General features: G+C 41.0%; 1 protein-coding gene across 17 annotated transcripts in view; it reads left to right on the forward strand.

Annotated features, from left to right (window-relative positions):
• ARHGEF9 (Cdc42 guanine nucleotide exchange factor 9) overlaps positions 1–15,511 on the forward strand; it is a 420,665-nt gene that overhangs the window by 352,296 nt on the left and 52,858 nt on the right. For all 17 annotated transcript variants that reach the window (XM_024988153.2, XM_015461719.3, XM_059883492.1 and 14 more), the window contains 2 exons: positions 889–1,121; positions 6,302–6,431. In XM_024988153.2, coding sequence (XP_024843921.1) covers positions 889–1,121; positions 6,302–6,431 — 363 coding nt within the window. The remainder of the gene's footprint in view (positions 1–888; positions 1,122–6,301; positions 6,432–15,511) is intronic.

A 15,511-nucleotide genomic window follows, 5' to 3' on the forward strand; every position in this document is an offset into this window, starting at 1 on the left:
ATAATAATAGTGGAGAAGTTTGAAACATTGCAAGAAATACCAAAATGTGGCACAGAGGCATGAAGTGAACAAAAACTATTGGAAAAATGATGCCGATAGACTTGCTTAACCAAGTCTTTCTCCCAAACCTTCAATTTGTGAAAAACATATCAGTGAAGTGCAATAAAGTGAAGTGCAATGAAATGAAAGATGCCATTTACCCAGATTCATCTAATATTAACATTCCTCTGATTTTGGTATATCATTTGAATATACTCCCCTTACCTTCTCTTCCCTTCTTTACATGTACACACACACACACACACACACACACACACACACACACACACACACACACTGTTTTCCTCAGCCATTTGTGTTTAACTTGCATTCATCACTCCTCTTTACTCCTGAAAATTCCATGGTAAATTTCCTACAAAATATTCTTTGGAGACAATTAAAAACTCTGGATGATGTGATTCATTCAAACAGAAATTTATTATGTTTTTTTCCAGATTTTCTAGCTTTTCTCAGTGATTAAGTTTCATATAAAACTATTTAGTCTGCCACTACAAGAAATAGACCTCTGACCTACCTCTATGATCCAATGCCCGAATTTTATTACGATATTTTGTTTTACTATTTTCAGGGTCAGTCTCCTCTCATTAGCCTTCTTTTATAGCATTTACATGCTATTCCTACTTATTTATTTTTATATATGAATTTTTGCAGTTTGTCTAATTCCCAAATAATTTGTTATTAAATTATGAATCAGTTTAGAAAAGATTGACGTTGTTTTCATTTTTATATTTCTACATAAGAAGACGGTTTGTCATTCCATATCTCCAGAATTTCTTTTGGAGTCCTCAGTAGCATTTCCTTTTCTCTCCATCTTTCCTCTGCTCACAGCAAGATGGATTCTGGATATACTCTGAGTATTGTAACAATCACCTGGACGCCTGTATGGAGCTCTCCAAACTGATGAAGGACAGCCGCTACCAACACTTTTTTGAGGCCTGTCGCCTCTTGCAGCAAATGATCGACATTGCTATTGATGGTTTCCTTTTGACGCCAGTACAGAAGATCTGCAAGTATCCCTTACAGTTGGCCGAGCTCCTCAAGTATACCGCCCAGGACCATAGGTAAGGGATTGAGGGAGGCAGTAGTGAAGGAGAGAACCTCCTCTATATGCTAGTCCTTATTGACAGTATATGTTCTTTTGCCTTTTCTGAGCTGTTAGCTTATATGTACAATGGGATAATGATATATTCTTGCTTACTTCTCAAGACTCTTGTGTGTATAAAGTGAGGTAGTATTTATAAGAGTTGTTTATAAATTTGTAAATAAATATATACACAAAATCAGTGTGCATAATTATTGTACAACTTAAGACACTGTCTTCAGGAAGCTTATAGCCTGGTCCTTAGTCCTGAATTCAGCCAAGTGAAAGTGTTTGGCTATTCAGTCATGTCCAGCTCTTTGCAACCCCATAGACTGTAGCCCACCAGGCACCTCTGTCCATGGGATTTCCCAGGCAGGAATACTGGAGTGGGTTGTCATTTCCTTCTCCAGGGGATGTTCCCAACCCAGGGAACAAACCTGCATCCCCTGTGTCTCCTGCATTGGCAGGTAGATTCTTTATCACTCCCTCACCTTGGGAAATTAGCCAAGGGAACCAACTTTTTATTCTCTGCTTGATAGAGTAAAATATCCTGGTAACAGACTACTCAGCTTGTACTGACCTTAGAATTCTTCTGAAAGGCTACATACCTGGACTTCTTTAGTCTTTTCCTCCCTCTTCTGCCTCATCCTAACTGTACCCTCCCCTTAGATCTAGAGCATAACTAGGAGGAAATAGACTTGTGAGTTCCCCTGAAGTTTTTCAAAAGTTTTTCAGTATTTTCAAGAAAACACCAAAAGGATGAAAGAACTTTATTTGTCTCTTTGAATGGAAATAGTACTTCTGATCTCCTATTAGTAAGGTATATACTGGAAGTTGGGCTTTCCAGGTGGATCAGTGATAAAGGATCTGCCTGCTAAGCAGGAAATACAGGTTCCATCCCTGGGTCAGGAAGATTTCCTGGAGAAGGAAATGGCAACCCACTCTAGTATTCTTGCCTAGGAAATTTCATGATCAGAGAAGCTTGGTAGTCACAGAGTCAGACATAACTGAGGGACTAAACCACCATACTGGGAGCTATCTCCAGCAATGGGAGTGGCCTACAGTAAACCATCCCCTAGTTTTGCATATCCTTTACTTCATGACCTAGAACCCCCAGGCTATTTATAGCATGCTTTTGATTGATATTAAATATCTGACCTTAGGTTTGTTGGCCCAGCTCTCAACTCTCTTCCTGATTGAGCACTCCAAGAATAAAGAAGGCCTTTGCCCAATTTCCTTTAGTTTTTGTCTCATTCTCATCAGGCTCATATCTTACTTTCATTTAACTTTGTTGCCTAGTTTCCTTGGAGCTGATTTCCAGACTTAGTTGCGTAAGGCCACGTGTGGGAGTCAGCTGGCTTTATGTCAAGCTTCTAGGTCAATCTCTAGGTTCATTTTTAAGTTGATATTGTTTCTTTAGCAAATCATGCGTCACGTGCTCCAGGGTTTCTGAAGCCCTGGACAGATTCAGATTTGAAACTAAATGTGGCAGCAATGGGCTCTCCCTTTGTGTAAGTAACACCACCAGTGATAGCTCTGCCTTCCTTGATCCATTGGCTGTGAGGGAAGTAGGTATAGAAAGACTTTGCAAAGGAAGGCTCTGTCTTCTCTTCTCCTTGATTCTGTTTACTAGCTGGGGGATGGGAGTACTCAGACATGAAACTTGGAGGTGAATAAATCTCACTTAAAATATTTAATATAGCCCATTACCAAAACTGAGTCCCAACTTTTCGAAGGAGAAGACTTGTGAGAACTAATAGGATACTGAAAAAAACCCACTTAATTAAAAATAAAAATGAAAAACATTTATGGCCCTAAAATGGCAAGGGCCTTAAAGGAAGTTCTTCTAGTCAGACTTCCTCATTCTATGGCTGGAGAGACTGAGTCCCAAAGAAAGAAAATGACAAAGAGGAAGCCTGTGGCATAGCAGGGACACAAAGTATGGCCAGTGGTCTGGGAGCCTAGCCTTTTACAGAGTCCTCCAAGTGCCCAGGAAGATTTGTGAGCCATTATACTACACAATCTGGAAGGCCTTTTCTAGTTCTGCCTGCTCATGATGTGATGAATTTAAATGACCCCCACACGTATATTTCAAGGTGCTAAGTGACCAGAAACAGCCACTCTTGTACCTAAATCTCAGTGGAGCAGCTTTCAGATCAATGGTTCTAAAATCAGTATATTCAAAGAGTGATTCTCAAATGTTTTTATATCACAGCTCATCTCCTGCCTACTCCTGAGTATCTGTTCCATGGAACCTACCTAGCAGGAGGCTCTAAAAATCAAACTTATGGACTAATGATGTTAATTATGTAAATTATATATTTGCATAGGTGCTTTTAAAAGTCCTCCAAATGTCATTTTTAAAGCACAGCAAAAAACTACGTTAGTGTTTTAGGCCAAAGCAATCGTAAGGCCTTTTTGGGTTTAGTGGGAGTCAATAAGATAGAATATCTCCCTGGGATTTGCCATTCCTATACTCCTTCACCTTGTGAGTGGAACCCCTGCCTCAAGGCCTTTTTTCCCCTTTGTCTCTGGTCTCCTCCTCTTCCAGCCCCAGGCACTAACGTGCTGAGAGAATGTTTCAGGCAGTTGCAGGCTACATCAATCCCTGTCCTCATTTGGGGTGACCCACTGAACCTAGCACTATCTCCAGTCCATGGACAGTTCCTTCTTTCTGGCCTCAGGAAGCTGTATCAAGGTGATAGGTCCTGCACTGCATGTCAGAGTAGCTTGGATTTGAAGGCAATTAGAGGCTACTGCAAGCTTGAAGGCTTAGTAACATAGGTATTCAGTTAGGTAAGTCTGAAATGTAGGCAGTCAGAGTAGTTTATGAGGGAGAAGATTAGATGGATAGAGAATGATAAGTAGAGAATAATGCTACCTTTGTTTACAGAAGGGTGACATGTATTCACCCCCCTACCCAACCTTGCTTAAGCTGACAAGAAGGAAGGCTCTGTGCAAGAAGGAGGTTAGCTGACCTGTCTAGAACAAGACAATCTTGGTTCAGTCAGTCTCCTCACTAGGGTGCTGGACTCAGACCCCCTCTGGAAGCCTGAGGGCTCTAGAAGGGTTCAGGCTAGACCACAGCTATTTATTGATTGACAGTTTGGCACAGTGGCAGTGATAAATTCATGGCTGAGTAGTACATGGGGTCAGGTAGAGCATTCTCATACCAGTACTCTCCAATAAGACTTTGTACAGTGATGGAAACATTCTATATCTGTAACGTTTAATATAGTATACACTGTCGGCATATGGATATTGAGAACTGAGAAATGTAGCTGGTGCAACTAAATAATTAAATTTTAAAATGTTTAATTTTAATTAAATGTGGCTAGTGGCTACCGTATATACAGTGTAACTCTATGCTTTACTTCCCAGAAGGTGGCTTAAGGCATTTTCCTGATGCTCTCAAATCAGAGAGTGGAATAACATAAGACTAAATAATGGGGTGCTTATTTATATCAGCAGCTTCTGCACTGCAACTACCCCTTCTGTCATTACCCTACCCTGCTTCTAAATGGCGGGCTAAGATAGTCTTGCCAGAGCAAAACCTTGACAGTTTTACAGAGCACAGTAGTTATGCTATAGATTGGAGCAAGTAACTGTAAAACGTTGTAATGCAATAGGAACAAATATAATATTTTGTGGTTGGGTCTAAGAAGTCAACAATTCAAGGACCAACTGAGAGAAACACAGCTTCTAGAAAGCATATTATAAAGAAATTTAAGAAGTGTTGGTTAATTATAAGTTCAGTATGAGTCAGATGTGACATCCATAAGAAAAACTGGTAATAGCCAACATTCATTAGACTCAGAATAAAAGAGTTTTTGGTGCATGTGTGTGTGTGTGTATGTGAGCACATGCGCATGTTAACAGAGTTGTCTTGGGACAGAATGGACTGCTTAGGATATGTAGTGAGTATCTTGTTACTCGGGGTGATAAGATGTAGTAACACTTGAAGACTATAGTCTGGAAGGTATGCAGAGAAAAGACTGGAGTCAGGGAAGCCAGATAAGAGGAGGCATCTGCCCTGGCAGTTACAACTCCCTTTCTTCTGTGCTGATGTTTGATCTACCACCCCACAGCTCAATATATTAGGAAAGAAAAAGACAATTGCTGTGCTCTTCTCTTTCTCTTCTCTTCTTTCCAGTTGGTACTGGGACAGTGAGCAGGTTAGTGACCACAAAGTATGTTCAGCTTAACTTTTCCTTAGAGAAAAGTTAACTCATCATCCTGCCTTCTCAGTTTATAGTAATTCCACCAAATATCTGGGGTTTCACTTTCAACATGCTTTTCACAGGAGCTATTTGATTGGAAATTAGAGCAGACAGGCAGAGAAAACTTGGCAGGGTGATATAACCTTCAACAAGTGGACCATCCAAAGTCCCAGGAAAATGAGATTAGGATTATACTTCTGAGTTAGAGGTTTTGAGAGACAGCCCATATAACATCTATACTAGAGAAATGTTTCCTTTGTATTAATAATACTGCTAACATTTGCTATAAGCCAAGAGTAGAACCATTGCCATGGATTAATAAAACTTCAACAAATTCTACTGTAATTCTCCCCCATTTTACAGATAAAAAATATGTCACTGAGAAGGTAAATGTGATTTGTCAAAGACCACACCACTTGTCAGTGACTAAAGTCTGTTTTGTGTCCAAGGAGTTTATCTCTGGGGGGGAAGGTTTGATTGTTATTTTATAGTTACTTTGGGCAGAGTTCCCTAGAAATAGGTGCTAGAACAGATGGTAAAGTTGTCTGGACTATGCCATGTGTAAAGCTCCCTTCTGGATCCTTTGCAAGTATGGAGCTTGTCCTTATGATCCAAGATGGCTGGAAGAACTTCAGCCTTCACATCTAAATTCTAAGCATCAGGATGAAGTAAGGACCAAAGAATGGCCTTCTGTCTTTCTTAAAGGAGATTTCTCAAAAGTTCTGCCTAACATTTCTATTTATATATCACTTAACAGAACTAGATCACATAAATCACCTCTTGGAAATGTATTCCTTTACTCCACATGGCTTGGATTCCATCTGAAAATGAGGGCTCTGTTGCTAAGTAGGAACAGGAGAATGGATGTTAGGGTTGACACCCAGCACATTGGTTCTATGGCACATTAACTCATCCAACTTGTAATTTTGTGTCTTCACAGTGACTACAGGTATGTGGCAGCTGCTCTGGCTGTCATGAGAAATGTGACTCAGCAGATCAATGAACGCAAACGTCGCTTGGAGAATATTGACAAGATTGCACAGTGGCAAGCCTCTGTTCTAGACTGGGAGGTAGGACACTTTCACCAGCAGGGACACTGGAGAATTCAAATACCTTAGCCAGAACCTCACATTTTAGCCAAAGATGAAAAAAGAGTAATTATATTTGAAAAGCAGGAGAAAGGATTTAGATTAGAGCCAAGGCAAAACTCACTGCTAATGAGAGGTGTCGTGTACTTAAATAGCTTTCTAAGAAAGTTGGAGAAAAGTCTGTAGTAAAAGTTTACTAGGACTGGAAAGATTCATTTCCTTGGGTGTTACTAAGAAACAATTGGGTTGACTCAGTAAACGTTCAAAGCTATTTCAAGTCCTGGAATTTTATTACCACCAGATAAATACTTGGATAAGTCGTAATATATAAAAATCCATTCCCAGACCCAGAATGCAAGGTTGGTTCTCTGATGCAGGCCAGCCAACATACTTCTTTTCCTCTTGTCAGGGATCACCTCACCCTGACATATCTACTAGTTCTATCGAAGCCTGCACACTTGAGGTCAGGATCATCATCCCTGCCCAAGTGATAGACCACATTCTGTTGTTTAATCATCTGATCATAAAAATAATCCCTGAGTCTTAATTCTATTGGAAACAATCATGACTTCTCTGAACTCAGAAAGCCTTCAGTGAAGTCACTAAAGCTTTGTCATCTGAAATGTTCACTTGAAGAAGATATACAGAGCCTAACAACTAAATAGAGATTTTGCCTCTAATGCCATAGTTCCTCTGAAGTTCCTGAGGTGTCTGTTCAGTAGAAACAGTGATGGGAGTTTTAATACCTCACAGGTACCTATATGTTAAGTATGGTATTTATTGTTTGTCTCTTGTGCCCATCAGGAGAACCAGGAGTAATGACATTTCATATTTATCTCTTAGGCCCAAGTTATAAAATATGACAGTTCATAGCTAATATAACCAAGATGGAAAAAGCTGGACATGCTACCACAGAGGAAGAGGCAATCTTAAGCCTTGTGGTCATAGTGTAAAAGTTGAGTCAGCTCCCCATTCCACTCGCCTCCACACAGGTATAATTTCCTGTAATTTGAGAGGTAGTATTCCTCTAACTTCTCATATAGTTTAGCACATTATGAGGGGATTAAATATCAGCCTTAGAGTTACTTAACCAAGATCCAGGAAAAAATCATCTTTCCTTTGTTCTGTGACCTCTGTTGCTCTTTAATGTAAATGGCTGGAAATGTCCACAGTTCTGAGCAGCGGGCATATTTTTGAGTCTTATTTAAAGGATAGTATCCCCATATAGAATAGAAAACAGCAGTGATTCTTTGAGGTGCAGGGAAAGGAAGGAAACATCTAAAGAGATCTTCTTGCTCATAAGAAGCCAGCACTGACACAGACTTATTAGAAAATCACAGATTCTCTTTCCCTTCATCTGGTTTGCTTTGGCTAGTTGCCTGATCAAATGACCTCTAGCAGGGAAAACCACTAAACCATACAGGTATGACCTAAATCAAATCCCTTATGATTATACAGTGGAAGTGAGAAATAGATTTAAGGGCCTAGATCTGATAGATAAAGTGCCTGATGAACTATGGAATGAGGTTCGTGACATTGTACAGGAGACAGGGATCAAGACCATCCCCATGGAAAAGAAATGCAAAAAAGCAAAATGGCTGTCTGGGGAGGCCTTACAAATAGCTGTGAAAAGAAGAGAAGCGAAAAGCAAAGGAGAAAAGGAAAGATATAAGCATCTGAATGTAGAGTTCCAAAGAATAGCAAGAAGAGATAAGAAAGCCTTCTTCAGCAATCAATGCAAAGAAATCGAGGAAAACAACAGAATGGGAAAGACTAGAGATCACTTCAAGAAAATCAGAGATACCAAGGGAACCTTTCATGCAAAGATGGGCTCGATAAAGGACAGAAATGGTATGGACCTAACAGAAGCAGAAGATATTAAGAAGAGGTGGCAAGAATACACAGAAGAAGTGTACAAAAAAGATCTTCATGACCCAGATAATCACGATGGTGTGATCACTGACCTAGAGCCAAACATCCTGGAATGTGAAGTCAAGTGGGCCTTAGAAAGCATCACTATGAACAAAGCTAGTGGAGGTGATGGAATTCCAGTTGAGCTATTTCAAATCCTGAAAAATGATGCTGTGAAAGTGCTGCACTCAATATGCCAGCAAATTTGGAAAACTCATCAGTGGCCACAGGACTGGAAAAGATCAGTTTTCATTCCAATCCCAAAGAAAGGCAATGCCAAAGAATACTCAAACTACTACACAATTGCACTCATCTCATACGCTAGTAAAGTAATGCTCAAAATTCTCCAAGTCAGGATTCAGCAGTACATGAACTGTGAAATTCCAGATGTTCAAGCTGGTTTTAGACAAGGCAGAGGAACCAGAGATCAAATTGCCAACATCTGCTGGATCATGTAAAAAGCAAGAGAGTTCCAGAAAAACATCTATTTCTGCTTTATTGACTATGCCAAAGCCTTTGACTGTGTGGATCACAATAAACTGTGGAAAATTCTGAAAGAGATGGGAATACCAGACCACCTGACCTGCCTCTTGAGAAATCTGTATGCAGGTCAGGAAGCAACAGTTAGAACTGGACATGGAAAAACAGACTGGTTCCAAATAAGAAAAGGAGTTCGTCAAGGCTGTATATTGTCACCCTGCTTATTTAACTTGTATGCAGAGTACGTCATGAGAAACGCTGGACTGGAAGAAACACAAGCTGGAATCAAGATTGCCGGGAGAAATATCAATAACCTCAGATATGCAGATGACACCACCCTTAAGGCAGAAAGTGAAGAGGAACTCAAAAGCCTCTTGATGAAAGTGAAAGTGGAGAGTGAAAAAGTTGGCTTAAAGTTCAACATTCCGAAAACAAAGATCATAGCATCCGCTCCCATTACTTCATGGGAAATAGATGCGGAAACAGTGGAAACAGTGGCTGACTTCATTTTGGGGGGCTCCAAAATCACTGCAGGTGGTGACTGCAGCCATGAAATTAAAAGACACTTACTCCTTGGAAGGAAATTTATGACCAACCTAGATGGCATATTCAAAAGCAGAGACATTACTTTGCCAAGAAAGGTCTGTGTAGTCACGGCTATGATTTTTCCTGTGGTCATGTATGGATGTGAGAGTTGGACTGTGAAGAAGGCTGAGCACCAAAGAATTGATGCTTTTGAACTGTGGTGTTGGAGAAGACTCTTGAGAGTCCCTTGGACTGCAAGGAGATCCAACCAGTCCATTCTGAAGGAGATCATCCCTGGGATTTCTTTGGAAGGAATGATGCTAAATCTGAAACTCCAGTACTTTGGCCAGCTCATGCGAAGAGTTGACTCATTGGAAAAGACTCTGATGCTGGGAGGGATTGGGGGCAGGAGGAGAAGGGGACGACAGAGGATGAGATGGCTGGATGGCATCACTGACTCGATGGACATGAGTCAGAGTGAACTCTGGGAGTTGGTGATGGACAGGGAGGCCTGACGTGCTGTGATTCATGGGGTCGCAAAGAGTCGGACACGGCTGAGTGACTGAACTGAAATGAACTGAACTGAAGCCCATAAAGTCTCAGGTACTCTGAAACTTTGGCTGGCTTGCAGGCGTCTCTTTCTCTACCCTTGATGGGATTCTCTGTAATACAAGTTTCCCAGCAGCAATTGACTTTTTTTTTTTCCTTTTTTTTTTAAATTTTATTTTATTTTTAAACTTTACAATATTGTATTAGTTTTGCCAAATATCGAAATGAATCCACCACAGGTATACATGTGTTCCCCATCCTGAACCCTCCTCCCTCCTCCCTCCCCATACCATCCCTCTGGGTCGTCCCAGTGCACCAGCCCCAAGCATCCAGTATCGTGCATCGAACCTGGAGTGGCAACTTGTTTCATACATGATATTATACATGTTTCAATGCCATTCTCCCAAATCTTCCCACCCTTTCCCTCTCCAACAGAGTTCATAAGACTGTTCTATACATCAGTGTCTCTTTTGCTATCTCGTATACAGGGTTATTGTTACCATCTTTCTAAATTCCATATATATGCGTTAGTGTACTGTATGGATGTTTTTCTTTCTGGCTTACTTCACTCTGTATAATAGGCTTCAGTTTCATCCACCTCATTAGAACTGATTCAAATGTATTCTTTTTAATGGCTGAGTAATACTCCATTGTGTATATGTACCACAGCTTTCTTATCCATTCATCTGCTGATGGACATCTAGGTTGCTTCCATGTCTTGACTATTATAAACAGTGGTGCGATGAACATTGGGGTACACATGTCTCTTTCCCTTCTGGTTTCCTCAGTGTGTATGCCCAGCAGTGGGATTGCTGGATCATAAAGCAGTTCTATTTCCAGTTTTTTAAGGAATCTCCACACTGTTCTCCATAGTGGCTGTACTAGTTTGCATTCCCACCAGCAGTGTAAGAGGGTTCCCTTTTCTCCACACCCTCTCCAGCATTTATTGCTTGTAGACTTTTGGATCACAGCCATTCTGACTGGCGTGAAATGGTACCTCATAGTGGTTTTGATTTGCATTTCTCTGATAATGAGTGATGTTGAGCATCTTTTCATGTGTTTGTTAGCCATCTGTATGTCTTCTTTGGTGAAATGTCTATTTTGTTCTTTGGCCCATTTTTTGATTGGGTCATTTATTTTTCCTGGAGTTGAGCTGTAGGAGTTGCTTGTATATTTTTGAGATTAGTTGTTTGTCAGTTGCTTCATTTGCTATTATTTTCTCCCATTCTGAAGGCTGCCTTTTCACCTTGCTAATAGTTTCCTTTGATGTGCAGAAGCTTTTAAGTTTAATTACGTCCTGTTTGTTTATTTTTGCTTTTATTTCCAATATTCTGGGAGATGGGTTATAGAGGACCCTGCTGTGATGTATGTCAGAGAGTGTTTTGCCTATGTTCTCCTCTAAGCAATTGACTTTCTATCCCATGGAACATTTTTCCCCTTTCCACTACTTGGAATACTATCTAATTCCTCCATGTGCTCTGAGCCTCCAGTCCCTGCATCTGGGGTCATACAATACTAAGAATAGCTTGAAATTGTTTGCCCTGCTCAGGAAGCTTCAGTCACACCCAACTTGAAAGCAGTGAACTATAATTTAGAGATTCAGCATCTCAGAAAGAATTTTATATTTTTATGTCTATAGGTCAGGGGGGAGTGATAAGCAAAAAGGCAAATCTGAGGTAGGATTGATAGGAGGCAGTTACTCTCTCCCTCTTTTGTAAGCATGATTGATTTGTCCTCTAATCTCATCTAAGCCCACACAACCCTGCTTGAAAAAGCCCTTATTTATCTAAGTTAGTTAGAAGAAAAATTCTTTGTGGTTAACTTTTCAGACTCTGTGGTCACTGTGGAACTTACCAGATGCAGAGAGGTTGCACTCTAGGAAGGCTTTTCTTTAGCAAGGCCTGTTGGGTACATCTCAGAAGCCAGGCCCAAAGTTTCAATCAAGGTACCATAACTAGTCTTAAACACTTCTAGAATGTCAGTGTCACTAGGGCTTTTAGTGAATTCCCTGAGCAACAACCCTGGTCATGCTTATGCACATGTGTGTGCATAAACATACACATGCACATGCACATATGCATACACATGCACACCTTGTAATGATGGTGAAAGTCTGAGAAGCCTATTTCTCAGCAAGGCCAAATAGCAAGTCAATGACAAAACTAAAACTTGAATCTAGTCTCCAAATTCTTTTTTTTTTTTTTTTTTTGGAGATACAAATACAAGCACTTTGTTTTAAAAAGTAAACACAAAAGATAGATGTAAATTCAAAAGTGTTTAAATACTTCCACTTTGAATAATTCAATTAAGAGGATATTCTTTTCACTGCTGCACCACATACTCTTGTAGCCTTCTGCTTCCTGCAGCCCAGTTGCTGTCTTTTATGATATTACAGGGACTTGTTTCTGCAGTAAAGTGTCCATATCTAAGAAAGAGAGGAAAACTCTCTTGGGGGTGGGGTGAAATCCAAATCCCAGTAAGGCTAAAGGTGGATGAGTGCCGGGGCCTCCCCCAGAAAGAAACAGGATGTGTCTGTTCCATGGCTGGTTGGCTCTTGGCTTAGGTGGTCCAAGATCACTGGTTCCTTTCATTGTATATTCCACCTACCCAAGCAGTTGAACAGGCAGAGAGAAGCTCTGCCAGCTTGCCAGCTTGGTGCGGGCTGCTGTGGACAAGCCTTGCATATCAAGAAAATGAAGCAGTGCTTTTCTCTTTCTGCCACTCCCTTACCTCCTCCAGATGTTTGGAAAAACAAGGTAGCTGTTAAAAACATCTACAGAATAATTCAAGTTTAATTTGTCAAATGAAAAAGAACAGTCATAGAAGGAACCTTCAGAGCTTAATATCACTTGAAGAGAAATTAGGAAAAAGGGTGGACAGTTGGTAGTATACAGGCAATAGCAATTTTTGCCTTCTCAATAAATCAGAGCATTTGGCTGGAGAGCAGGACATCTTGTATTATATCCACACCTGGCCCTCCCTTAACTTATTCCATGAACATTCTGGGTCTTTTTGCCCACCTCCCGTTACCATCCTTCTCCATGTCAACCTATGGGGCTTAGAATTCTTCGAGTACCCCCTGCTCTGCCTCACCCTCTAGGGCTCCTAAAACTCAGTACCAGTATCACCTATACTTCTAAATAATAAGTCCCTTGGACAGCTTAGGGGAGCAGCAGGAAGAAGAACCTGCACCCAAGAATTACAATTTCTTGGAAATTTCTATTTCTAATTTCTCTGATGCTGATATTTGGTTAAGCTGTCACTTTGCTACCCTTCACATGCATTAGATCCACTTGAAGGGAAGGGAGAAGGAGCGTATCCCTGACAGCTTCTTTTTATCTTTTTTATTTTTTTCTGGAGATTTTTACCAGGATCCCAAATTTGCAGCTCGTATGTAGGAACTTGATTGTGTGTAGTTGTGATTACTTGTTCATAACACCCCTCCCCTCAACAGCCTGGTTGTACAACACTCAAGAGCATGTTCTAGTTTACCATTGGAGTTCCGAATCCAAAGAATTTAGAGGAAACACAAAAGCCCAATGTGATGGAGGCAGCAAAAACATCTACTTAAAAGCTAAAGTGACTGGATGAAGCATGCTCCTGGGACCATTAGATAAAATGTGGAGCTGAATGTATTTGTTAATTCCATGCCCTCCTGCCAGCAGGAAGAATCAAAAATAAACTATGAGCAGGATAGCATTTCCCTTGTCCTTCTCTCCCTTGATGTTCTCAGGGCACAGCCCCACACAAGATAATTAGCCTGTAATTAGAATGAGGTGCTAGAAACTGAGATATCAAGATGAATGAGATGTGGCCTTGGCTATCCAGTGAGGGCGAATATGTCCTAGGAAGAGCAAAATCATGGAAGAATAGAAGAAAACAGAAGGCATGTAGGGGAAGAGGAGGTAAGAAGTGATTGCACTCGAGGGGTCAAGGCAAAGAACTATGTGGTGCAAGTGGGGCAGAGGGGCAAAGAAGAGAGCTCTAAACTCTAAGGTCTCTCTCCCTTACATGAACTGATTTGATGCTCTCAAGCAGCCATGTAAAGTGGGTTAAACAGAAACTTTTGTATTAGCCACATTGTTTAAATGAAGAAGCAGATTGATGGTAATTAAGCTACCTCCTAAGGAAGTGAGTTGGTGGCAGCACTGGCCCCAGAACCTCATACTTGACATTCCCACCGTAGAAATCTTCCAAGGCAGCTGGTTGTTCCATTATGGGATCATTATTTTGCTGTGGTTTGATGGTTTAAAGCATGACAATTAGAGGGACTCTGTCCTATATTCTTCCACTGTGGCCATATTACTTCTAATTTCTCTGACATTGGTTTAGGAGTAAATAACAGTACCTCCCTTATTCATCAGAGGGCAGACAGAATGGAAACCACAATCACAGAAAACTAACCAAACTGATCACAGGGATAACAACCTTGTCTGATTCAGTGAAATTATGAGCCATGCTGTATAGGGCCACCCAAGATGGACAGGATATGGTGGAGAGTTCTGACAAAATGTGGTCTTCTGGAGAAGGGAATGGCAAACCACTTCAGTATTCTTGCCTTGAGAACCCAATGTCAGCTCAGTTCAGCTGCTCAGTCATGTCCGACTCTTTGCAACCCCATGAATCACAGCATGCCAGGTCTCCCTGTCCATCACCAACTCCTGGAGTTTACTCAAACTCATGTCCCTCAAGTTGGTGATGCCATCCAGCCATCTCATCCTCTGTCGTCCCCTTCTCCTCCTGCCTTCAATCCCTCTGAGCATCAGGGTCTTTTCCAATGAGTCAACTCTTCGCATGAGATAGCCAAAGTATTGGAGTTTCAGCTTCAGCATAAGTCCTTCCAATGAATACCCAGGACTGATCTCCTTTAGGATGGACTGGTTGGATCTCCTTGCAGCCCAAGGGACTCTCAAGAGTCTTCTCCAACACCACAGTTCAAAAGCATCAATTCTTCAGGGCTCAGCTTTCTTCACAGTCCAACTCTCACATCTATACATGACCACCTGAAAAACCATAGCCTTGACTAGACGGACCTTTGTTGGCAAAGTAATATCTCTGCTTTTCAATATGCTATCTAGGTTGGTTATAACTTTCCTTCCAAGGAGTAAGTGTGTTTCAATTTCATGGCTGTAATCATCATCTGCAGTGATTTTTGAGCCCCCCAAAATAAAGTCTGACACTGTTTCCACTGTTTCCCCATAACCCCATGAGCAGTATGAAAAGGCAAAAAGATATGACACTGAAAGATGAACTTGTCGGGTCATAGTTGCCCAATATGCTACTGGAGAAGAGTGGAGAAATAGCTCCAGAAAGAATGAAGAGACAGAGCCAAAGCGAAAACAATGCCCACTTGTGTTTGTGACTGGTGATGGAAATAAAGTCCAATGCTGTAAAGAATAGTATTGCATGGGAACCTGGAATGTTAGGTCCATGAATCAAGGTAAATGGGAACTGGTCAAATAAGAGATGGCGAGAGTGAACATCGGCATGTTAGGAATCAGTGAACTAAAATGGACTGGAATGGGTGATTTTAATTTTGATGACCATTATATGTACCACTATGGGCAGGAATCCCTTAGAAGAAATGGAGTAGCCCT

Source organism: Bos taurus, chromosome X, assembly GCF_002263795.3.
Source record: "Bos taurus isolate L1 Dominette 01449 registration number 42190680 breed Hereford chromosome X, ARS-UCD2.0, whole genome shotgun sequence".
Lineage (NCBI taxonomy): Eukaryota > Metazoa > Chordata > Mammalia > Artiodactyla > Bovidae > Bos > Bos taurus.